This window comes from Aulonocara sp. 'chitande type north' Nkhata Bay, linkage group LG14, assembly GCF_057382095.1.
Source record: "Aulonocara sp. 'chitande type north' Nkhata Bay isolate Kocher_YH1m ecotype deep benthic linkage group LG14, A_spYH_male_GT1.1, whole genome shotgun sequence".
In the NCBI taxonomy this organism is placed as follows: domain Eukaryota; kingdom Metazoa; phylum Chordata; class Actinopteri; order Cichliformes; family Cichlidae; genus Aulonocara; species Aulonocara sp. 'chitande type north' Nkhata Bay.
The window spans coordinates 27,536,963-27,561,669 of NC_141357.1; the positions used below are offsets into that span (position 1 = coordinate 27,536,963).

The 24,707-nt window shown below is 39.5% G+C and overlaps 1 protein-coding gene across 3 annotated transcripts in view; it reads left to right on the forward strand.

The window, feature by feature from the left end:
• igsf9ba (immunoglobulin superfamily, member 9Ba) overlaps positions 1–24,707 on the forward strand; it is a 73,865-nt gene that overhangs the window by 5,377 nt on the left and 43,781 nt on the right. For all 3 annotated transcript variants that reach the window (XM_086261863.1, XM_086261864.1, XM_086261865.1), the window contains exons 2-3: positions 15,464–15,661; positions 22,744–22,890. In XM_086261863.1, coding sequence (XP_086117989.1) covers positions 15,464–15,661; positions 22,744–22,890 — 345 coding nt within the window. The remainder of the gene's footprint in view (positions 1–15,463; positions 15,662–22,743; positions 22,891–24,707) is intronic.

Here is a 24,707-nt window from a genome sequence, read left to right on the forward strand (position 1 = left end):
GTGACAAACACCTGCACACACACATGCAAAATCAGATAATGACTGTTGAATTGTTTTTTTCTGGTTTTGATTTGTTGAAACCTGATTTTGATATTTTATGCATCCAATTTCCATGATTGTCTGACTTCTGTGTCAGACAATCTGCACTTAATGAGCACACAGTTCACTGGGGGAAAACAAGCTGGAATAACCAAAATTACTTTAGGGACTGGGTGCCAGTGCATCTGCATTAGAGCTCTTTGGCGTTGACACCATGGCCTCACTGGACCCAAAAGCCAATTTAATTAAAGATTTCAGATTTTCTTTGTTGTCAGTAGTTTGGATTCGATAGTCTTTACTATCCTCCAGGGAAAATATAGTTTGGAAACTGCACTTAGCCAAGAGGCCAATAATTCACATCATAAAATGAGTTAAGAACATAAATAAATACATATGTATACAGTCTGGACTCACAGCAGTTCATAATATAGTCATGACCTTCTATCTATTGATTCGTGCTGGAGGACATGAATTTTCCATTTTTTCTTTGTGCCCCTGAACATGACTTTTGAAATGTACTGATTAAAAGGGAGCAAAAAAATCCAGCTACTTAGGGTGGAACGGGGTGGAAGAGAAATAAGTCATCTTGACTTGCATACCAGAGGCCCAAATACAACTCATACATGTCACAGCTTCAGTTTTGTTTTTTAAATGCATTATAAATTTCAATTAAGTTACTTTATTAGAAACTACTGAGTTAGATTTACAAAATTATCATGATGTAGGTTAAAATACTGGCTGCCGTGTCTTTTTTCCTGGTTGCCACAGTGACAACTTCCTGCTTTCTCTACAAAAAACGCCATGTTTTTGACATGAAATACATTTCCTATTTAAATGCTTTGCTTACAAATTCATACTCATAACAGCTCGTGTGCATGAACACAAAAAATTGGATTCATTTTTTGTGACTGTTTCACAAACTGTCACGTGACCCGGCTGATATATCACATGTACATCATAATAAAAACATGCAGCAAACTTCTTTCAGACACACAAAACATAAACAGATTTCGCTAACATTTGTTGTGTGTAGTTATTTATTTAATAGTTTACACTCTCTCAGTGACTCTGATCAGATCAGCTGCTCCTGTGTTTGTGGCCCTCCAAACACATATGTGGCCAACGGGGAAGTTGTAGTGGGCAAACTATGAAACATCAACACTCATAACGTGGTTAAAGGTTTTTTTCTCCCATCACTTCTTTTTAGGTTTTCATTATATTTGTTGATACTATGAGCCCAACAGTTTAGTTTCTCAGAATAAGAAGCTTTCCATTATTTAATCGCCTGACTGAATTAAGTTGATTGGTAATAGAGACAGTAGCTTCTGGCCCACACAAACTGGCTAGTTCAAGTCATGTGAAGTCCTTGATTTTTCTTTCCTCTTGTCAAGTTGAGCATAAAGTTATAAGTACATAAACCTTTTTTCAGTTTTGGGTTCTCAGTTAAGAATTAAGAAGCATTGATTAATCACTTATTATTCATTTCATATCAGTTTAAACTTGAAATATTTGTCCAGTGTGACTTTGCTTTATATGTCTGCCAAACAGTTCTGCAGTGATCCCCTCCTGATTCTGTCCAACCAATCGTTTTTCTGCAGACATACTGTACAAACTCTTTCTCTCACTCTCTCAGTTTTTCTCTGCGCCTTACGTTGTCGCTCGCTGTCGTGAGAGTAAAGCTTAGTAAGCTTAGGAGAGGGGCCGTGCTCAAGCTGTGGATGGCAGACTTTCAGTACTGGGCATGTGCCAGCTCTTTCTGCTGATGCCCCCTCCCTTCTCTACTCCTCCTTCAGCCAGTCCAGTCCCAGCGGAGTCTCCAAACAAAGCCTGCAGCATTCTGGGAAAGCCAGTTTTTCAGAATATGTGGTTCTCGTTGGATGGACTGACACCTGCAGCCTTTAGATCCTCATCTCTCTCGAAGCATGTAGCAGTTCACTGCTTGCAGTGATAAGAATAATATAATGTGCCTCAGTATGTCAGGTTTAGTGATATGTACAAGTTGTCAAGTCGGCATTTCTTCACATGTGGCTAAAAAGTAAATAAAATGTGAATTTGATTAAAAAGGCAGTCGATCAAAAAATGTACTTAAAGATTAATCAGGGATTTAAACTGAGAGGAAATGAACAATAAGTGGGTCACTAATTCAGTTAGGTGTGGGTGATACAGCTTCAAAATTCTATCATGATATTTCAAGCAAACTTGTGATAGCGCTATTTCTGACAATATAGAAAAAATACTGAACAGTGTTTCACTGATGCGTGCATCTTACAGACAGAAACATTTATTCGTGTAAGGAAATGCATTTTCCATTAGTCAAATGGAAGCAAATGGTAATATAACGTGTTTCAGAAGTGTTTTTCCTTCACAGTACCTTAGTTACTTTGGTTTAACGGTAACTAAAGTAACAACATTGTAAGTCTTCAGGAGCTGGGGATGGGAATTGATAAGAATGTAAACCGGCACAAAAAAGCGAATGTTTCTGCTTTCGAAACGTGAACAGGTAGCCCGACTGCTCATCTGCTTGTTACCTGTTGAAGTTAAGGGTCTGGTTGTTTGGGTCGGCATTCACTCAGCTTTCACTCTGGGTTCTTAGCTAGCTTAGCGTTAGCATTTTTTCACCAGATATCCTCTCAAGTTTTTGCTTTCACCTTTAGTGGGCATATTTTATTTTTTGCATATTTTGCAAAGTTTTGTGCTTTTTTGGAGGTTGTTGACAAAGCTTTGTTTTTAGATACTAAATCATGATCCTAGGCTGACATGCTGCTCTCGCTCTGCTTTGGCTGGTTCGGTTCGATACTTTGGGGTCACGGTTCGATATTTTTTCGATACAAAAAAATGTTCATGCCTTTTTAATTTGTCATTTATTAAAATTATAAATATATATTTTAACTCAAAAGTACAGTTTTTAAATTTAATGTTGCTGAAACAACAAAATAATTAAAAAATACATCTATCTGATCGAGAAATCACTCATCTTTGGAAAAGAGAGTTTATTACAGAGAAATGGCTCTTTCTAAAATAAAAGCTATACTATACGCTTCTTCTGGGCTATATTCTCAGCAGCATATTAAACATATCAGGTCCCCATAAGGAGAATCATGTGCTAACGGCTGTCTAAATGACTCTGGTAAAGTTTGTAGCATGTGTGCTTGTTGTTTTTGTCTGCTTTCACTTGTCTTTGCACTAGGATGATGTCGGCGTAAATGTGCAGTCATATTCGTTGTGTTCCCACTAGTGCTGTCAGCGTTAATCTCGTTAAAATGACATTAACGCCATAACGCGGCAAATCTCCGTTAACGAGTTACCACGGATCGCCCCGTGCGTGGGGCTGGACGGCGTCAACACGTTAACAAGCAAACTGCGCTAACGCACTAGTTCCCACCAATTGAGCATTGCGTGGCACATCCGACATACTGTTTTGCTTTTGTCCATGACGCGCTTACCATCAGGATAGATAGAAGATAGTTCCAAACGCCAGATCTGAATGAGGGTGGGGGAGGTTCAATTTCGGGTAGCACTGAGGCAGTTGCCATGTTGCAATGAGCTTAGCTTCTGTCTTGCTAGCTTGCGCTGCGCTCAGTGGATCTGAACTCGACAGTGCAGCCTAGGCGGAGTAGTCGAGCATTTGCATACAATGGATAACAGAAAGCCCGGTTTATTTTATCCATATTTCATATATTTTACATGCAAATGCTCCTATTCTGTTACTGATCTGATGACTTATGATGAAGAAATCCTCAAACTATTAGCAATAAAATGTATGAGTTAATTTCTTATTCACTTCTAGTTTTGCTTTTTAGAAATGAACATTTTTTTTGGAAAACCTATGTTATATTTGAAAATATAAAATTAAAATGTTTTGCACTGTTTATTATGTTTGATGAGGTAAGTAATTGGTTGATTAACAGTTTAAATGTTAATGTTAATTGTTGTTTGTTGAAGCCTTTAACAGTGAAACAACCAGTGAGAGAACTTGAGGTCTGTTGCTTTTCCACAAAGATCTCTGATGATGTCTTTATTTTAGAATCAAAGGAAAAAACATTGGGGTTTTTGTTGAACAATACAAATAATGAGGAAACTGGATACACTGTGGTGTTCGTATATTGATATGAAAAGTCTCAGGGATGGATGCTTTTCCTGTTTCAGAAAGTACAGGCAAATACTATGTTAAAATATATGTTAACCTTGGATTGGGCATGACTTAGAAGGTTGTTGTCATTTATTCATGAGGACTTTTTGGACTGAGTTCAGTGACTGATAAAAAAAAGAACCATATTCTGATCAGAATCAGCCGTATATGTTCGAGTAGCAGGCGCTGAATGCGAAGACAAGTCCCTGACCATGTTAGCTTTCGGTGTTGGGAGTTGTAGATAAAGATCCAGACAGACTGGGCTGGACTGAGCAGATAACACCAAGGCGCTTCATTAAAGGAGGCAGAGCGGAGTCCTCTTCATGAACATGGTCAGTTACTTGATTATACACAGTGAACTACATATAACAGAAATCAGTTTTCATTGTTTCCTTTAGTTGAGGTCAAATTAGGTTTAATTTATTTGATTAGGTCTTACAATACTGAACCCTTAAAGTCCCCACTGAAGAAGCATCCCAGCTGCAGGCTGACCTGTTTGTTTCTCTGACAGACTTTGTTCAACAGTCTCTATAGTCACTCTTCAGTAGTTCAGGCATCATTTTACAGATAATCTATATGCCATATACAGTCAGTGAGAATCCTATTAGCAGCATTTGTCCGATCAATTCTGAACCAACGCAGCGGCTCTCCCATAAATTCTGCATCTACAAAAGCTTCTTCATTTTCAGGTTTTGTTGACATTATCAGAAAGGTGATAACTCTACTTTATGCTGAGGGTGTTAGTAGAGCTGTGGTGGTGGACGACACTGCGTTATATCAACATATCTTGTCCATCTGATGTAACATAAATAGGATTGCACAGATACGGTAAAGGAGTATGAGACAGAACAGAACGCCGCTTGTAAAGCGCTTCATTATTTAGGGTGGATTGCAAAAAAAAGGGGGCATTTTGGGCAGTCAGTGTTTTCTTACTGAGCAGGACATACCTGATATAGTAGATGCATCTCTTAACTCTTGCTGGATACTCAAACATGCTGTCATAATCTAAAGTGCTGTCACTGAAAGTCTCTGTTTTTACTGCCTGTGTTTTATTGATTGCATTCTTGTGTTTATATGGTTATGGTTTCCTTTTATCATTCATGTTTCTGTCTCTTTGTGTCTAAGCTTACATGCTTTTGCAACTTAACTTGGTACTACAGCTAAAAATGAGCTTGTATGGTTGAATCTGGCATATTTGCACGATGAACTTCATGTTAATGAATGTGCAGGTTCCTTTATAAATAACTTACCATATTTGTTTTTTGAATGTTTATTATATAGATCAGTGCATAATATTGAGCAGATCCCAGTGGTAGCACCACCATGGACTTCTGGGAGTGGGGCGTCTTGGCACTGGGATCTTGGCAGTGGATCCTTTGGGTTCTGTGGGTTGCACAGTGGGGTCTCTATGGATCCTGCAGATGTTCAGTCAGATTGTGTTTTTGTGCTAATCAAGCCCTGTAGCTACATCCACTGCCCTGTTTGGGGAGGCTGTTGCCATCAGGGAGTGCTTTAACAATGAGGGTTGTGCTGGTCTGCTAGGTTAGATCAGCAGTAAAGTAGTCCCCATATAAATAGCAAACTAAAGTCTCACAGTAGAACATTGCATTGTGAAGAGGTGATCAGTGGCATTCACTTTGGCTGTCGATAGTTTGAAATTTGTGGCTAACTGGTGTGCATTTTAACAAAACAAATACTGTTTTCTTATTGTTATCAAATGAGATTTGACAAATTGTATGTGTTAATATGTATGAAAAGGACTGAAACACAGTTTAACTGTAGTTTACGGAACAAAGTAAGGCAGGAACACAACTGCAGATACTGAATGATGATAATACAACAGTTCCTATCCTTCTAGGTCATTTACAAGACATACTCCTCCTAAGAGTTAGTCACATGTCTTACATCTTAAATGTGTGTATTCAGGAGAAACATTCACATGCATATGCATATGTCCAGCGATAGATGTGGATTCCACACTTACATCGTGCTGAACTGCAGCTTGAGTGTGACAGTCAGTGAAAGAGGAAGCAAGCTTGTGAGAGAGGGAGCGAGTGAATGAGAGGATAGGACGATATGTGCAGTTGATGTACGAGCAGCTCATATGGAATATAGAAGCTGTGTGTCGTGGTTACATATGGTTTACTGATGCAGTCTTGTGCGCAGCTTTAATTAGACAAGCCATGTGAACTCTCTAATATGTGTTATTAGCTGCAGTGTTTTTTTTTTTTAAACATTTATAAATCATCTAAAAATTACTGTGAGAGACTTTAAAAATGACTGAATGGTTTCTCTGGCTTACAGCTACTGCCAGAGATCCCCTATAATGTGCAGCTCTGCCAGAGCAGCGCCCAGTGATGTTGGTTTGCCCTTTGTGCCTTTGGCAAGCCAAGCTCATTTCACACATCCATCTTCTTTCTCCTCTTGCTGCACGTTCAGGTGTCAGCACATCTATCGCATCCCTGACTGAGCATTGCTTGTCAGTGGAAGGGAACCTAGACATTAAAGAGGACTAAATAATGAAGAGATCTATATCAGATTGTTCCTGTACCGAAGAACAGAGTAGACACAAGGTGCAGCTTTAATTTATGTGCCTTTTTAGATTTCCCCAAAATCAAAAAAACAAGCAGGAACTTAAAAAGCTCACAGATATTTAACTGACAGAGACGTTTTTATTCCCATCTGAGGTGGAAAAGTTGGTAGAAGAAAGGAAGAAATTCAAAATTCTGTTTTAGATGTTTTATGCAGTGGAGTTTATTAGCAGGATGGTATACAGTAAACAGAGTATGAATCTTTGAAATTAAATGATCAAAGGCTTAAGAGAGTACAGCACATAGGAAAGCATGGAGACATGATGTGGTAAAAATGGCATCCAAACCATCTTAACATTTTAATCTGTGTCCATTCAACAAAATATAATGTTAAATTTTGAAATAAGCAGTCCACCACTGTCAGTTATTTAAACGATAATCTTTATTTCTTAATTATGGTATCAAATTGTTTATTGAGTGGCATTACTTCTACTACATTTCTGGCATCGGGACATCCCTACACTTCACTGAAGAACCAAAGTGCGTAGAACAATGTGGAAACTACAGGTTCGTCTAAATCCAGGATTTTCTGTGTGCAGTTCTTGGGGTTCCACAATCACTTGAAATGTAATCACAATGAGTCGCAATAGCTTGACACAATTAAATGAAACTGATTGAGTGATACTGAAAATGCGTGCTCTGCCGACAGAACGCAAAGCAAGCGTTCCATAAATCACTGCCTGACAACATGTCTGTATGTGCCAATCACAGCTGGTCCCTGCACCCCTCAGCTTGAAGTCGAGTCTGGAGAGACACCAACATGTTAAAAGACAACTACACCAAACAATTCAAATTTCTGGCACCGTAGAAGGTTAAGAGTTTGTCCTTCGAAGCGGATTATCATTCGTTATTAGGAACTGCTTTGGATTTAGTCAAAGTGATATTAACCACGAACAAATCATATCCAAGCAACACAGCTGACTTATTCAGCCGCTTGCAGAGAGACTATAAACTAATCTGTACTCAATGTTTGAAGGCCAAAAAAAGTGCAGTGGTTGCTAGCATGAATCATCCAACATCGACTCAGATTTCAATGAAAATGAACCTGTACATTGTGTCAGTGTCCCCATCCAACCCATAAAGACAGACTAAAATCACCAACAGAATCGCCAGGAGATACAGTTAACAAAAAAGACTTCAGGAAAGTAGTCAACAACAAAAGATATGTTATTGCTTTGCACAGTTATTTTTTCAGAGTGGTCAAAACTATATAAAACTATATAACACCAAGATGGTAACACAATACACAGAAACTTGGATTTTGAAACATAAAACAGCAAATCTTGGCACACAATAGAAATAAGTTTTTTTTGCTAAATTTGCACCACTTATAGAAGATTGTTCAACTCTGAACCCAAACACACATCTTTCTGCCCTGGTTTGATGCATAAATTCTTTTCTACATTTACTCAATATGAAACTTTGAGTATTCATGGTTTAAGTGGTACAATAACTGAAGCAAAAACTAGCAAGGAAAACTGCCAATAATTCACAAGTTCGTTTCATGACACACATCTTTATTTGAAATGTTTGTACCATATAGGATTTAAAGGTCTTGCACACACAACCTTTAGTTTATTCCACAGTAACTTGGAAGTTTTAGATATTACTGGCAAAAATTAACTCAGTCCAACACAACTTTTTAAATCACACAATGAACCTTCACAGACATCACACAATGACATTTTTTGATTTTAGAGCATTTCCATCTCATCTCATGACTCACACGGTCATCTTGTAAAGCCATTGTCCTTTCCTGTTTTGTTTTTCGTTTTTACTACACTTCCTTCCATCCCTGTTTTAACCCTTGATCTGTGTTCTGCTAAAGCTAACTTTCAAATCACTGATTACCCCGAATCCCCCACCCCATCTTCCATTTTTCCTTTCGCTTTCACTTTTGATACCAAAACATATGTCAGTACCCATGAAATTATGACTGTCGAGCTAATACTGCATGTGTGTAGTGATGAACTCGGGTCGTACCAGTCTATTACATTAAGAGTTTTGGATCCTTAATTCAGTGCATTGCTACCAGTCATAAAATGTTAGTGACTTACCGGTGCTCTTCCTTACTTTTTAAATTAGACTTTGTGACAATGAAAGCTGCTAATATAATTATACTCTTATATGCACTGCTATAGTTATAATTGTAGTGTAGGCAGCTATATAGATAAATATAGCATGCTAACTACAAATAAACGCCTTGCTTTTTCTTTGCTAATACAGTATAATATTTTGGACCAAAGTTTCCTGTTTCTTTATAATAATTTCCAAATAATTTGTTCCCATGTTGCACATTTCTCTGTAATACATTCTTTGTTTCCATCAATGTCATTATTTTATTATATTTTTACATTATTATTTACAATATATAGTAGTGTTTTATTTTCAGCAAATATTTCCTAAATAGTTATTTCCTATTCTGACTTGTGTTATTCTTCTGAGATAAAGGCCTTAATCCATATACTATATCTGACCTTTGGTAATCAATTAACAAAGTCTGATTAAATCCTCTTTTACACATCAGATTATAGGCTTTTCTATACACAACCCATACACCTACACTCTGTTTATCTGTGCATTTTTGAAATTCCTCTCAAATAAGAAGGTTTTAAATAAGCAACTTAAATGTAGTTTATGTTACTCATTATTATACTGACACCAATTATAATCCATTGAAGTTTTAAAGTATTTTTGTTAATTCTTTAAAAAAAAGTTTTTTTTTTTACTTTCTGCTGCATCTTTCCTTGAGTGGAATAGTTTGTATTCTGTTGTAGTTTAGGTGCTGCATGTTTTAATTGTGCAGGCCCAGATTAGCGCAGTAACACAGATATGTATAGGCACACACAGACTCAGGCTATTTGCTGATGTGACCTTCAGCACATGCAGGCTGGCATTCAATTACCGCCCTGTCAGTGGCCCCTCCAGCCCAGTGGCTGCATGTCCTTGAGATTCTCTCTCCAGCCTCTGTCCAGTCTATATTCCATTACATCCTCCACATCAGGAGCTCTGTCCAGCATAAAGCGCCATTCAGCTCCCCATCACTGAGAAGCACGCACACATGCACCCACCCACCCACACAGCATTTTAACGTTTGATGTATCCCTTACAAAATCTCTGACTGCAGTGAGCAATGGTTATCCTCGCTCATGTGCTGAATCAAATCCAAGCACGAGGTAAGTATTAGATTTTAGTTTTACTGCCTGAAATATTGCTCCAGTTTCAAAAACAAGGTTTAGGCAGCCTAGATCAGAAATCTGAGCAGAGTTAATCAAAAATTGTCTCTCACTGAACTCCCTTTATTTTCATATTTTGTGTTATTGGGCCTTATTACAATCAAAACATTTTCGCAACTCCTCTCTGCCTGATTGTTGCCCAAAATTGCCTTGAGAGGCTATTCACGTTACAAATCTGGGACCATTACTGAAAGTACACTGTAGTGTTCTTTTTGTGTGAAGAGCCATTTTAACCCACTGCCATTTGAAAAACGCTTTGAGTTTAAATCTGTGGCAGATTTGACCCTGCGTGCCACTGCTGTTCTGTTGCGATGATTCACGTGCTGGTCTGGTTGACCAACAGCCGCTATTTTATTGATTTATGGTGTTTATTACATTGCTGAATCATGTGAAAGCTTGTTTCCAGCATTGAAAAGATATTTTTTGCTATCCATAAGTCAAAGTTTTGGGTCAATATTCATTATATATCTCAAAATTGCGACTTAATAATGCAAAATTTTAAGATAATAACCTGGGGGTGTGTATATATACATACACACACACATATATATATATATATATATATATATATATATATATATATATATATATACATACATATATATATATATATATATATGGTACTCACCTTGTGCTGCTAAAAGTGCAATAGATACAGCGACAGTGTAAAAAAATCCTCAAGCCTCGTCATGAACATTTTCATACTATACTATTTTCTTCATACCACATCAGAACCACTGACTGTGTCCCTCTGCAGGAGGAAATGTTTGCATTTACCAATAATGAGAGTCTTGTACTTATGAAAAAAAGCTACAATTATTGGCATAACTACTCACCTGAGCTATATTGTTAGCTACCTGCATGTTGTCTTTTTTGGCGAGTGAAATTTGGAAAAATAAATGAATGAATCCTTTTTTTGTTGTTGAACTACTGGCCAGAGGAAGAACTTGTGTTTGATTTTGGTGTTAATTGTCTCTTTAAGGGGTTACAAGACACAAAGAGGTTGATTCAGTCAACTGGATTTTGTTGCTGTTGGCTTGAGGTTTGGGGAAAAAAAAAAAATGTTGGAAATGTCCAAACGGGCATATTTCAATATCTTCTAACATTTTGTTACCCAAATGATTCATTGACAAAATGATTTGAGGATATAGAAAAGTCAAAGTCAAAACTAGTATCTAGTTCATACTCCGACTTACTCCCTCTGTATTTTGCTTTTGTTCCTCAACTACTGCCCGTATAGCGGATATATCTTGACAGGTAACTGAATTGTTACCCTTCAGAAATTCATGATCTTAGCAGTAAATCCACTTCAGGCTGAGGACAGAAACGTAAAACATAATAGTCTGCAGGATTTATTAGGTGTCTGATTTATGCAGATCTTACTCAACAGATTTCTACCTCTTTGAATAGTTTCACTGTACAACTTGGGTTCAGCTGACATTTACAATGCCAAAGCAATAACTAGTTGCAACCATCCTAACTGCATTGATTCCTTTATATCTACAGCACTCTTTATTTGAAAGATCTTAAGCATGGACCCTTGTATCACATTTATGAGTTGTTGAGTGCATAAATATTTCCCCTGAATAAGCCCCTATATAAACCCTATTGGGTCGCTGTGTCTCCATTAAGGAAATGAAAGTGGTGACCAAGCCTGTGCTGATTGTTCCCTCATGAGGATCTCATAAAAGAACTTGAGAATTATTGGCCCTGCCATATATTATCTCAAGCCCTGAAAGCCTGTTCTGTGTCCAAGGCATGCTCTCTCTGCCACATAGATCCAAAAATAATGTGAGTTAGAAATCTGAGCTGCTAAACTCCTGCAACCTCAACTGTCTGCAGAGAAAACAATGGATTTCAGCAGCATGCACTGCTGTTCCACCGGGTTTGAGTGTGTGCTTTATGTCAAGTGACTCTACTTACTCAAACCAAACAATGTATCCACTGTGCTTCATTATGGATAGGAACTTGTGTTTTTTTTCCTCTGAAAGCCTCGAAGTACAAATGCTGGACACTGTTTTACACCCGAAACACTCACTGCGTTCACCCCCCCAAAAAGAAAGCAAAATATTATTTTATGATCACCCAAAGTTAAGTCTTTGGCTAGGTTTGTTACACTTTTATCGTTCGTCATCTAAGAAAATTTACTATTAGACAAAGATAACCTGAGTAAATACAAAATGCAGTTTTTAGACAACGATTACATTGATTAAGGGAAAAAAGTTATCCAAACCTGCCTAGCCTTTTATGAAAAACGTAATTTCACACTAATAACTGGTTGTGCCACTCTTGGCAGTAAGAATTGCAGTCAAGCATTCATAACTGGCATGAGTCTTTAACATCACTAGAGGAATTTTGGCCCATTCCTCTCTGCAAAATTCAGCTATATTAAGGGGTTTTTAAGCATGGACGGCCTGTTTAAGGGCATGCCAAAGCACCAAAGTCTCCGCTTTGATTAGGCCGCTCTGAAAGCTTCATTTAGTTTTGAACTTGCTGATGTGTTTCAGTTCTTCTGCGTAACAAGGGTCCACCTGAAATTTAGGGCACAAAAAGATGGTCAAATCTTCTCCTTCACAATTTTCTGTTTAAGAGTAGAATTCACGATTCCTTCAAAACTATATCAAGTCATACAGGTCCTAAAACACCAAAGCCATCACCAACACACTACCACCATCATGTTTGACTGTTGGTATTGTATTAGTTTTATGTAAGGAGGCTCAAACTTTCCAAAAAGTTAAACTTAGGTCTAAGCAGTTCACAGAATATTTTACCCAGAGTCTTGAGAAAATCAAATCAAATCAAGATGTTTTCTGGTAAATGTTAATAAGCCTTTGTGGGGGGTTTTGATCAGTAGTGGTTGCAGAGTAACTTGCAGAGTCTCTTTCTTATTATTGAGTCATGAACACAGACCTTAGCTAAGGCAAGTGAGGACTGAAGTTCTTCAGATGTTGTTCTGCGCTTTTTTTGACCTCATGGATAAGTTAGTGTCCTTCTGGTAGTCCAGCCACTATTGTCACTAACCCGTTTAGATTGGGAACACAAGGAAACTACTAGCCTGTCTTTGTTTGGAGGTAACACAATCCATCTACTAACATGGATTATAAGGACCTTTACTGTTCCAATGGTGTGTGCAGGATTAAACATTTATCAAGTCAGTGCATGTGCAACTAATCCCAAAAGGTCAACCTGTGGACACACACAATTTAATTCTACTCTCGAGTTTGTATGATGCCATAGAGAGGCCACTTGTTTTGTACGGCTGTCTAAGGCACACAGCTCTGGCTGTGAGTATAGAAAGCCCCAATCTATTGTTAAAGTCTTCTGCTTGTGAGGGGCAGCCAATCAGGTAGCTAAAGCAGCTTCTTTCGGACAATGTTTTATGTGTAAAATTATTTTAAACAGTGAATCACACCAAGCTGCTCTAGTAGAGTCCAAGGGAAAAAAAAATGGATCTGAAAATAATGATCATAATTCACCCTCCAATAATTATAGCAGTACAAGAAATATGGTTAAAAAAAAGTGTATTTGGCTGCATTTTCTGGACCAGTCCAGCTCTTAGTGTTTTGGTGACAAACAGTTTTCAAGAATGCCAGTATGTCTATTTTCTACATTTTTTGAACCGAGAGCTTTAAGGCACTCTGGGATTCACTGAACTAGAATTACTCTTTCATCCTTTTTTAAATAGAATTTAACAGCTGAATGTTGTGTGATATGCCCCAGCACAATCACCTGATGGGCGTTGAGGGGGTTATTATAATCGTTGTGAAAGTGTTATAAATGAGCCTGCAATGGAGCATGTTCAGGTGTGAATTCCAGACTTTTGGCGAGCCTGAAAGGATTAGTATAGCAGATTTCTGATTTTGTTGCGCTGATATGGACTGGACAGGTTTCTACAGAAGCTCATTAAAAGGCTTGTATCACTTGCAGGGTGGTTTTATGCCCACAGAAGCACTTTTCAACCATTAGCTCCCTTCAGTGTTCAGTCTTAGCAATCTTTGTCCATTTTGACATGCTACAGTTTACTTATTTTAGTGAATAATGTTTTATTACTAACATGATCTAGCTGGTACAAAGTGGTGTGCTTATGCTATTTCTTACCTATATAACTTCTTTTATAGGTTTTTAAAAATTGCATCACCCCAGTTTTATGTTATAGGCCATGTTTGAATGGTTATAGGCAGTCATGCACACTTGTTTCAGTTGGTTTATGCTGCTCATTAGAGCTTAGTGTTGCACAGTATGCCTGCTTTTCCTTGTGACTAAAGAGGCACAGTAGCAAAGCAGATTCCAGCACTGAAGGCTGTAACTGGCAGACCATATCTCCACTTTAAAAAGTGTAATTTGATTAAATCTGCTCTGTTTCAGTCTAGAATCTGTGCCGGCTGAAACGAATAAAGTGGATTAACTCTGTCAAAGGATAATGCAGATTAAGCTGGTAAACACAATCACTAAGTGGTGCATATGGCCTGTAGGGGTGGAGTCAAAGCTTCATTTTTAAAAAAAATATTTTTGGTAGAGGAACTGGGCGAAGAGATTTGTTTTTTGTTTTTTTTAATGCACAGGTGAAAGGCATGTGTTCATATTTTCAATTGTGACAAGGTGGTCCAACATCATAACATACACGCATGGCCACCCACTCCCGCCCGGCGTGTAACAGCAGCTCTGCTTGAGCCCAAAATACCTCCAAGTCGTCACATATTTGTTCTTCAGTAAAAATGATCCCTGATGATGCGAACGTTACTGCTAATGAAAGTGTTAAGTTATTCAGCTGGTGTTTCTCTGGAGTGAAACGTCAGCATGTCTCTTGATCCCTGAAGCGATTTTCCCCCTGGGTGAGGGCGGGTGGTCATGCTTGCTCTGACGGTGGAGATACAGCCAGCTCAATGAAAGGCAGGGGTGGCAGCTGGAGAAAATCCATTCCCAGAGTGAGCGTTCTGCTGAGGCAGGTATGCCGACCTTTGAGTCATCTGATAGGTCAACGCTCGGCAGCGTGCCTGGACATTCATGGCTAAACGCCAAGCCTGGTGGTGCTCATAGTAAAGCTCATCTGAGCAACAGCCAGCTATGATCAATGGAACCCCTTGGCAGCTCATTTATTGTACAGTATGGCACAGCCGCAAAACACTCAACCAACAGATGCAGGTGACAGATGACGATAGGCCGATAGGATGAGGGGTTTTCACATGTGCGCGGTCACCGGTGCACTACCACCTCACTGTACAGTACAGCGCTCTTTGAATAAAATGTACTTTTAATCCATTAGTTTAGTCGATCGCGTTGAATCGCCACCCCAATTATTGTTTGTAAATTAGTCTTGAATGAAATGGGATTTTCCTGCTTAGTCTGCAGGATTTCAGCGCATGAAGATTTTCCTGTTTCTTGTTCTCCTGCATGTCACGCACCAGCTGTGCTGCGATGAACATGAAAATGACGTGTTTGCCCACAAAACGTCTTCCCTCTCCTTCCAGGTGCCCACGGAGTGAGAGAGGAGCCCCGGTTTGTGACGGCGCGCGCTGGAGAGAGCGTGATCCTGGGGTGTGACGTGTCCCCTCCCCTGGACGGCCAGCAGCCCCCCTATGTGGTGGAGTGGTTCAGGTTTGGAGTGTCTATTCCCTTCTTCATCAACTTCCGCTTCTACCCTCCTCATGTGGATCCAGAATACACTGGTAAGACAACTGTAGGTCTGGCTAAAATAAAGTAATGCAGCTACAGAGAGCAGACAAATACAGAAACATTGTGAGTAATAAGTTTTATCCATGATGGATTTAGTCTAAAACCTCTGAATTAATGTGGACTTGGATGCCTCCTGGGATAAGTGAGGATCAAAATCTTATCAACTGCCAAGCACGCTGAATCTGAGACTTTTTATTGTTGACACTGCAGCAGAAACAATGTTGACAACATAATTTCACGCTACATACAGCGGTCAAATTGAAGAACACCCCGCGGGACGAGCACACATGTTTATCTGTATGTAATATGAACCGAATTCGAGTGCATACCAAACAGTGAATGGTGCCAAAATCATAGTTAATATAGGTTAAGATATATTTACCTACTAGCACCTCTAAGACTCTTTTCATTGACATCTAGATATAATCCACACTTGATTGTGATGTATCTATCTTGAACTTCAGGTTTTTGCTCATATAAACCCAACTGTCCCCTCTCAGATGGTCATTAATGAACTTTAGAGTTGTTGATAGGTGGATTCTGCTTATTTCCTCTCCTTTAATTCTGCATTGAAATAAATCTTCCCCCACACGCCACAGTAATTCTATAAAGACAAAAAAAGATAACAAAACATCTCATTTTTTCCTCGTTTTAGTTGTTTCACCTTGTTTCGGTAAAGACGTCTTCGATCAACCTGTCAAGTCAGCCCCCGATCTTGTGGCTCATGGCTATAGTAATGATATATTAGTACAGAAACATTGCAATGTTTACCTCCAAGGGTCCTGCATAACTATAATCATTCGGTAAACATTTCTATGATTGCGCAGGATATAGATTTTCCTGCACTGCTGCAGACCTTATTATGAGCTTTTGGCTGAGAGCGGGACCATTTCAAACAGATTGTAGTGCAAATGTGCTGTGCACATGTGTACCTCTCAGTCGTATTTCATTGAGAAGATTGACCTGCAATTTCAGCTTGATCCACAGTGTTTTCCCCTCAGAATCGTACTTCTGCTGTTTGAGCATCAGGCGAGTGGCTCATCGCGCACCGAGGCTTTTATGCGGCTCGAGAACGACTGGGTGTTCAGAGCTGTGCAGGAAAAGCAGAAAAAAACATTCACAATAATTGAATAGTGCATTGAACATGTAGGCCTTCCCACACACTCATAAAATATACAGAGCACATAAAGTACAGAGTCAGTAAAGTATATTAAAAAAGCCCCCACATGTACATGTAGAAAAAGAAAAGTAATCTCATGTTAGTAAACCCTAACAATCTTTGCTTTTATAGAGATGTAACTGGAGTTTAGAATGATTTAGATGAATGTGCCTAATGTGTGAAGCTGCATCCTTTTAATGGGGGATTTATTGCAAGTCTGTTTTTATTTAAGCAGATGTGCAGACGGGGAGCAACATGAGCATCATTCTGTTTTTACTTTGCTTGTTTTTTGGTCTACCAGCTCCTGAAAGAATAACCTGGCTGTTAAATGCATTTCTATGATCACTACCTGTGTCTTAACCGTGTCTGTGTGCTGTCTGGTGCCGGCACAGTACTTAACACTGGGATTTTTCTAAACTCAGCTGACGGTTGAGGCCAAAGTGATGTCCTAAAGCAGTGAGAGTGAACAAAAACAATAAAGCCGTGCGCTGTAAAATTAAAACTACGATGTCGCAGAGCTCCGCAGAGTCGAAATTGAACCGCAGAGTCGGGCAACCACTTTTACATTTGATCCTCTGTTAATATAAAATTATTGATTATAGCTGCTTTAAGGTTAGGGTACAAAATGTGTTTACCTCACATTCATCACAGTGTAACACAAGTCAAGACAGTATGTCTGCAGCAGGCTCTGTGCTGAGTGCTTACAGCAGGAAATTGGTTCTTCTGATGTTGCCTCAGCGGCTGTGATAAGATGGTGAGTTGTCAGAACGAGGTCAGATTTAGCCCTTCCCTTTTCTCACCTCTTTAGAAGCACAAAGCTTCTGGCTGACCTGGTAATAGGCTGTGAAATAAATGAAGACGTGACTTCCCGAAGAAGCCGAGGATTTACCTCCTCAGCTTGAGTGTCCTAAATGTGGACGTGAAAGAGTTTTCTTCTTTTATTTATATGAATCATGTAAAGCCTGTAAATAATACAGCAATCACTGGAATTCTTCCCGGTGGGCTTTTAATGCAGGATCTTCACGGCAAAGAAGCCTAATGGCAGTGACTCACTGTCTTGGAAGCGCCCCTTTTTATTATACAGTGGCTACAGTAGACGTTGCAGCTGCTGAAGCGTTTCACTGTTTAGGCTCGTGACTAACAGCTTTTTGTGTGAACAAACAGCACTTTTCTACACTTCACTGTGCTCACTTGGACTAGTGGGCCTTCGCCATGTGGCATTAGGTCCACTGTTGAGGAATTACCAGTGAACAGATGCAACTTGAATATAGCCAGTCTCATTACATAGATTAAAGTGTTTCTGGGGATTGCATGTGCATGGTGACAGCGTAATAATGACACTGGACTGCAGTTTATGAGATGCTCCTTTGGGCGCTTAATGGGCCCGTGTGGTCTCAGAGCTCATCTGGGCTATTCCCATGAATCGTTATCACTCAGTATGAATAAAGTTGATGAATAGAGGAAATGTGTGATTATTCCATCACACAGCTGCTACCAAAACAGAGAAGATTATCCATGAATACTGTACTTACTTGCGCGCATATTTTCACTCTGATGATTGCACTTTTGATTCCAGGAATCCATTCGGGTTCAATGCATCGGTTTGTCTAGGCCTATCAGTCTTGTTAATTATCCGGTTTTAAAGACTGTTAAGAGACCTATAGCACAATCATTTCTATGTGTCATTCAAATCTAAGACGAGATGTTTTCATTGCAGCTGTGTGTGTGTGTTTTTTTGCCTCTTTAACTCGATGCAAAATGCAAAATTATACAGATCTCTCTGCTATCCTGGATCATTTTGTTTGCCAGTTTGACCTGCAGCTATATGGAAACTATAACATTAAAAAACATCTATTTTTGTGCCTGCTGTAGCAAAGACACAATCAATAATTCAGATGTGCAGCTTGTGAAATTTTAGTGTCAGATCCTGCCGCTTTGGGACAAGCTGTTGGAAAACTGAATCATATCTCTTTTGCCACCATGTTTAGCCCCAGCTTGCATGTGGATAATACGGATATGTAATAATCAGTTATCTGCAGATGGATGCAGAGATGATGCAATGTGTTGCATTTTTCTTAATATTAAAAATAAGAGGAGTTGTTTAGAGAGTTTGGTTTTGCTTGTTCAGGGCTGAGTTAGGAGCAGCCTGTTAGTAGTAATGCATCAATAGTGGATATTTTAGCATGACATAATTCAAAAAATGTAGCAAAATCGAAATTTCTGACAGCCATGCAATACGCTGGTTTTAATGTGGTAAAGCAATAAAAGTAAAATAACCACACATTCACGTTAAAAAGCAGCAAGGTGTGCTTGATCCGAAGAGAAAACCTGCGTCCATGCTGCAAGCGATCCGGCGAGCTGAGATCACAGGAAATGAATGACATTTGGTGACTTCAAGCAGCCGCGAGCAAAATAACCGCTGGTGATTTGAAGCGGGCGTGACCCAAGATACATTTATCTCAGCTTCCTGGTGAGCGACTGAAGCAACATCCAATAAAAGCACGACAGCACTGTTAACTGACGTTTGAACTTGTAGTAAATATTTTAGTGGGTTACCGAGGCAACCAGAGCATAGAACCTTCTCCAGCTTCAAGGCGATGTACCTTCAAGTCTGGACTGTGTGGTAGCTTTAGCATGAAACTAAACCAGGCGGCCTCCCTTGCTTCCAAGCCCAGCACTGTTCACAAAATGAAAACTTTCAATGGAAGAGAAATAGTCATAAGGTACAACATGGACTCTGGCTCAACCCTCAACAATCTACAAAAAAAAGGTTTCTAATTAAGCTGATTCAGGGAATTAAAAACTATACTAGCTAAAACACTTCCAAAGTTTTGCAAAAGTGCAATAAAAAGCCAGGTTTAAAGCAGGTAAAACATGAAAATCAGAAGGTCCCAATATGTTTTTTTATGATTTTGATGAAGTTGGTGCTTTGGATTTATGTGTGCCATTGTTTGCATGTTCAAATGCAAATGGGAAAAAAGATGTTGTGTAAAAAATTTATGCAATATACAATAAAATAACCGCTGGTGACAGAAAGTGTGCGTAACCTGAGATAATCTTTTCTCAACCGGTGACTGAAATATTCTCAAGTAAACAACTATCAGCTTCAAAGGAATGCACGGCAAGCGCCTAGCAGTAAGAGCGCATGTAAAGTCAATGATATTCAGTGACTTCAAGCAATGATGGATGAAATAACTGCAGTCAATGTGAAATAGGGAGCCCTGAATTCAATTTTTTAAACTGACCACCAATGAGAGTGCAGGACTGACAAATGACTGGGTAGTAAATACATAAGAGCGTTACCTAGACAACCAGTCTACTAGCAAACCACGGGGATGTTTGCTGGTGACCAACCATCGGCGACAAACCCAAAAGCAATGTGCACCAGGCTTTAGATTACTGAATTAACCACGATGTGCCGTTTCACTCTATAATGGGGAAAGACTGAATTCAAATTTTTTTGTACTCTTACTACAACAACGTTTTCCTTTAGCCATATTCTTTTTACTCACATGTGAAACTCAGCTGACTTAAAATGTGTCTTTTCTCAATGTGTTTGCCAACTTTGTCACTTTGGATCTTCAGTATTTACTTTTCAAAGCTTTCCTATCTGACATAGCCTGTGATGTGATCTGAACAAGGTGTTGGCCCCTCTGTTTTCACAGCAGACAGAACCCTGTACTGTGTAAGTGGTGTATACCCAGGAGGCCCATTCTGACGTGGATACAGTGCTGTTAACTCTGTTTACAGCAGCACCCTCTCACTCCTTGACAAATAGAAGCTGAGACTGATCCCTACCCTTCATGCCACCACCCACCCCACTCAGCACTTCAAAAATAGCCCTGACTTTTTAAAGACGATCTACCTTTTTACTGCAAGACTGCAGTCCGCGCTTCTCTCGCTTCCTCTGTACTGTATTGATTTTCCACTAACAAAAAAAACGTCAGTTTTCTACCCCAGCCACGGCAGCAATCACAGGGTTGGGTATCTATCTATTGCATTTTTGTACCGGTAGAGCAATTCAGCCCGCCCTCAGCGTCGATAGATTTGCCTGACATTTAGTCTGAAGTAAGAGGAAACAGTGCTTACAGAACATCTACACATCAAAGTTAGGAAAAATGCTCCATTTCCAAACACTCGTCAGACAGAGGAGATTCGAATGTTTTAGTCTGTCGGGCTGTCAGATGCAGCCATGTGAGCAGCGGGCTGGAGGCTTGAAGACAGACAGCTTAGCAGCTGAAGATTTCACCATGCCTGGCTTCCTGAATGTCTCTCATCCCTTGTGATTTCCTCCTTTTAGAATTCCAATTTATCCTCAGCCTTGAAGTAAAAAGAGTTGGGGATGGAGAAGTTTCGTAAGAAAGATCATTTATGTGAAGTGGAAAGCTGGTCTTTTCCCACAGCGACACCAAACGCTGTATTAAAATTCAGCTAAAGGTGTGACTGGCAGTTCTAAGGATAAATCATAATACTTCGGCCCATGTGGATGCTCGTAAAAGTTGTGACATTTAATAAGTTAAAGAACTAGTTTTACATTTTGGGAATTTATATATATATATATATATATATATATATATATATATATATATATATATATATATATGTGTGTGTGTGTGTGTGTGTGTGTGTGTGTGTGTGTGTGTGTGTGTGTGTGTGTGTGTTGGGGACACTCATAGGGATTCTGTTGTAACCCTATGAAACAGAAGTTTGGCTTTTTAAATAAGCTTAGAGAAAAGACTTCCACAAACACCTATTAGCAACAAATAAAACTTCTTGTCCACTTAGTAGTTTGTCTGATTGCTATACAGTGACATTTGGCATAAAAATCATTTGTGTCATTATTTAGAAAGAAAGGGTATTGACAAGATTGCATGCAAGCTGTGGGATCTCAGAGATTTTTGTGAGTGACGTTAGCGCATAAACTGATTTACCAGCATCATTCTTAATAAATCTGGCCCATAGGCATCTTTTAAGGTCTTTTTTGTGTCTCTGCCACTTTAAGCACATACACTCTGCTGTTTGCACTCACTGCAGTGCCTGCGAACCAGTATCGGTCCCATAATATGGGAAAAGCCTACTGGTCAGAATTTTTCTTTTGATTATAATTACGGCTGTATTCTTTTAATTGTGTATTAAGAGGACTGAAGAAATCTTCAGTTGAATCTAGGTCAGCTGTTTACAGCTGTTTGCGCTCATACATTAAACTAAAATAACCATCTCCTCTTTAAAGCGGGCTATGGGCTTGACATTCTGTCAAGACGGAAAATGTCCATATTCCCTCATAATATCAAAACCATTCTGCTCTCAAATCGACTCTGCGTGCTGTTTATATCTGTGTGTGTTTCCTTAGAGTTCAGAGACTTAGAAGTCAGGTTGATTGAAGGCTCTAAATTGCCCGTAAGTATGACTGTACAGTAAGTGTTTGGGACTGTCTGTCTGTGTTAGCTCTACAAGAGACTGGCAGCCAGTGTTTTCCTTCCTTCCATCTAGTGCTTGGAAAGGCTCCAGTCTGATGTAGTGCCTGAATACGAGTAAGCAGTTTGAAAAAGACCTCAAAAATGAATCAGTTTGTCATACCTGACTTTGCGGATCAAAAGGCTTGAGTTTACGACGCCCTTACAAGGAAAAGGAAAATATATGAATCTTTAGTTTATCTTTATATATTATTTTTTGAACATCTGGAACATGCTTAGAAGCGTTATACGACTGTGAGCTGTGGACTACTGTCAGAGCAGAAATAAAACTCACACTCTTACAGCCACTGCCCTAAAATAAAGCACTTAACCCCCAGCTGCTATGATGGATCTTTTTGGTGACCAGCAAAGCTCTTGGGTGTGTGTATGGTGGTATCTCTAAAGATACATTTAAAGTACTGAAGTGGTTAATTCTGCTTTTTTCCCTCCCTGCTGTCTGCAGGTAGAGCCTCTCTGCATGGGAAGGCCTCCCTGCAGATTGACCCAGTGCGCTCCGAGGACCAGGGCTGGTATGAGTGCAGGGTCCTGATGCTGGAGCAGCAGTACGACACCTTCCACAACGGCAGCTGGGTGCACCTCACAGTCAATGGTGAGTCATCTGGCCAAACAGCCTACCTTCTGACCTGGAAGTGTGAGTCTGTGAAGACAAAAAAAAGAAAAAGAAAAGAGGATCGGCTTAAGCTCCGTGTGTTTTTATGATAAGGATAATCACGTAGATTTATCATTGGCATTTCAATTAAAGATGTGGGAATGGTACATTGTTATTAGAAAAAATCTATTTATTTATTTTGCTTTAAATATTTAATTTCATTCATTTTTTTATGCTAACTGGACCTTTTTTTTAGTTGCTCACAGGCCTCCTTCTTTTACTCATCTTTCATTTACAGAAAAATTCAAATTTATCAGTGTATTTGAGTCAGGCACTGTTTTAGGTCACTCCTGTAGCTCCTTTATAAAAGGCCTCAAGGAAAAAAAGGGATGAGCGTCTGGTTAGAGGAGGATTGATTGTGTCTAGTTTAAGGCGGTTCCGGCAGGGATTGTCTGTGATAGTCTGAGAGCTATCAAACTGATGACCAGGCGGAAAAAAAATCTGCACCTTTGCATTTCTCAGGAATGCCCCAGCGGCGCAGAGACTCCTGTGCAAAGTGTGTCTTCACATTGCGCAGCGATGCCTTTGTACTCTGTGCGTTTCAGCCTTTTTCGGAAAGATATTCGCAGTAAGCTCCTGTTTTACAGTCGATGCTTGCTGCAGATGCACGGCGCAGCAAAGATGCAATAAAGAAACCGCGGCACACTCGTGCAGGAGACGAGATTGTGGAGTACTATCAGTCGCAATTCTTTTGTTAGCTTTTTGGTTACTGATTTTATGTGTCAGGGAATGTTTCCTAAGCAGACTTTTGGAAGAGAAACCGAAAGCGGTGAATTTCTTGCGGTAAAGCGTCACAGGACTCTAAGTTCAGAAAGCTGTAATCCTCTGTGCTGTTAGAGAGAGACTTTAGAGACAAAGTACTGTCAGGCTCATTCACATGTATATTTTTGGTCTGTGAACTTCGAGCTTGAGAGCTGTGTGAAAGTCATGCATATTTGAGTTGATCATGCATATGTTTTACAAGATGCTTTTCTCGTATTTGAATAGTGATTACACTGCACTGCGTGCAAAATTCTCTATGAAAAAAAAGATCATTTATACTGTCCAGTGCACAGCATAATCACTTTGTAAAAATGGTGATTATCGGTGCTTTGCTTTGAATTTGTGTTTTGCCACATCGGGCATTGCAAATGATTTTCTAACGCGTGCTCCATGTAACGGACGTTAACTCAAAGCTGACACGAGAGCATCCCATTTCGCGTGCTTGTGTGCGGCTGAAAGAAATCTCTGTTTGCTGGTTAATGTCGGATAGGGTGAATCAGTCATAGTGAGCGTCACCTGCGCACTCTTGTGATGTTTGGAGTTTGTGAACATCTGTAGGCGTGTGCGTATGAATGTCTTGTTGTGTAGGCATACTGCATCTCTGTAGCTGCTTCATCAATATTCACTTTCAACTGCCCCCCTCCCCTCCTTCGTGTGCTGGTCTCTACTCCTGTCAGGCCTTCCAACAGAAACAGAGCTCCTCTGGCTTCAACACATCTAATAATATCCCCGAATCTCATGTATATTTGGCATTTTATATGTCTGCATTTTGTAAGACCTCATGTATGTATGCAATGCCGCTCTCGATAGAGTGCACGCACAGCTCTACTCACAGATGGACATGTTTTGCTGGTATAAATATTTAGTTGGAGTTTTGTTATGTAAACAACAGACAGACATTCATGAAAAAATCAAAAGCTGTTTCAGCGTCTAGACATCTAACAGGGGAGTTCATATGAAGCCTTTTTGCTACTGTTGTCCCTTAAATGGGGGTC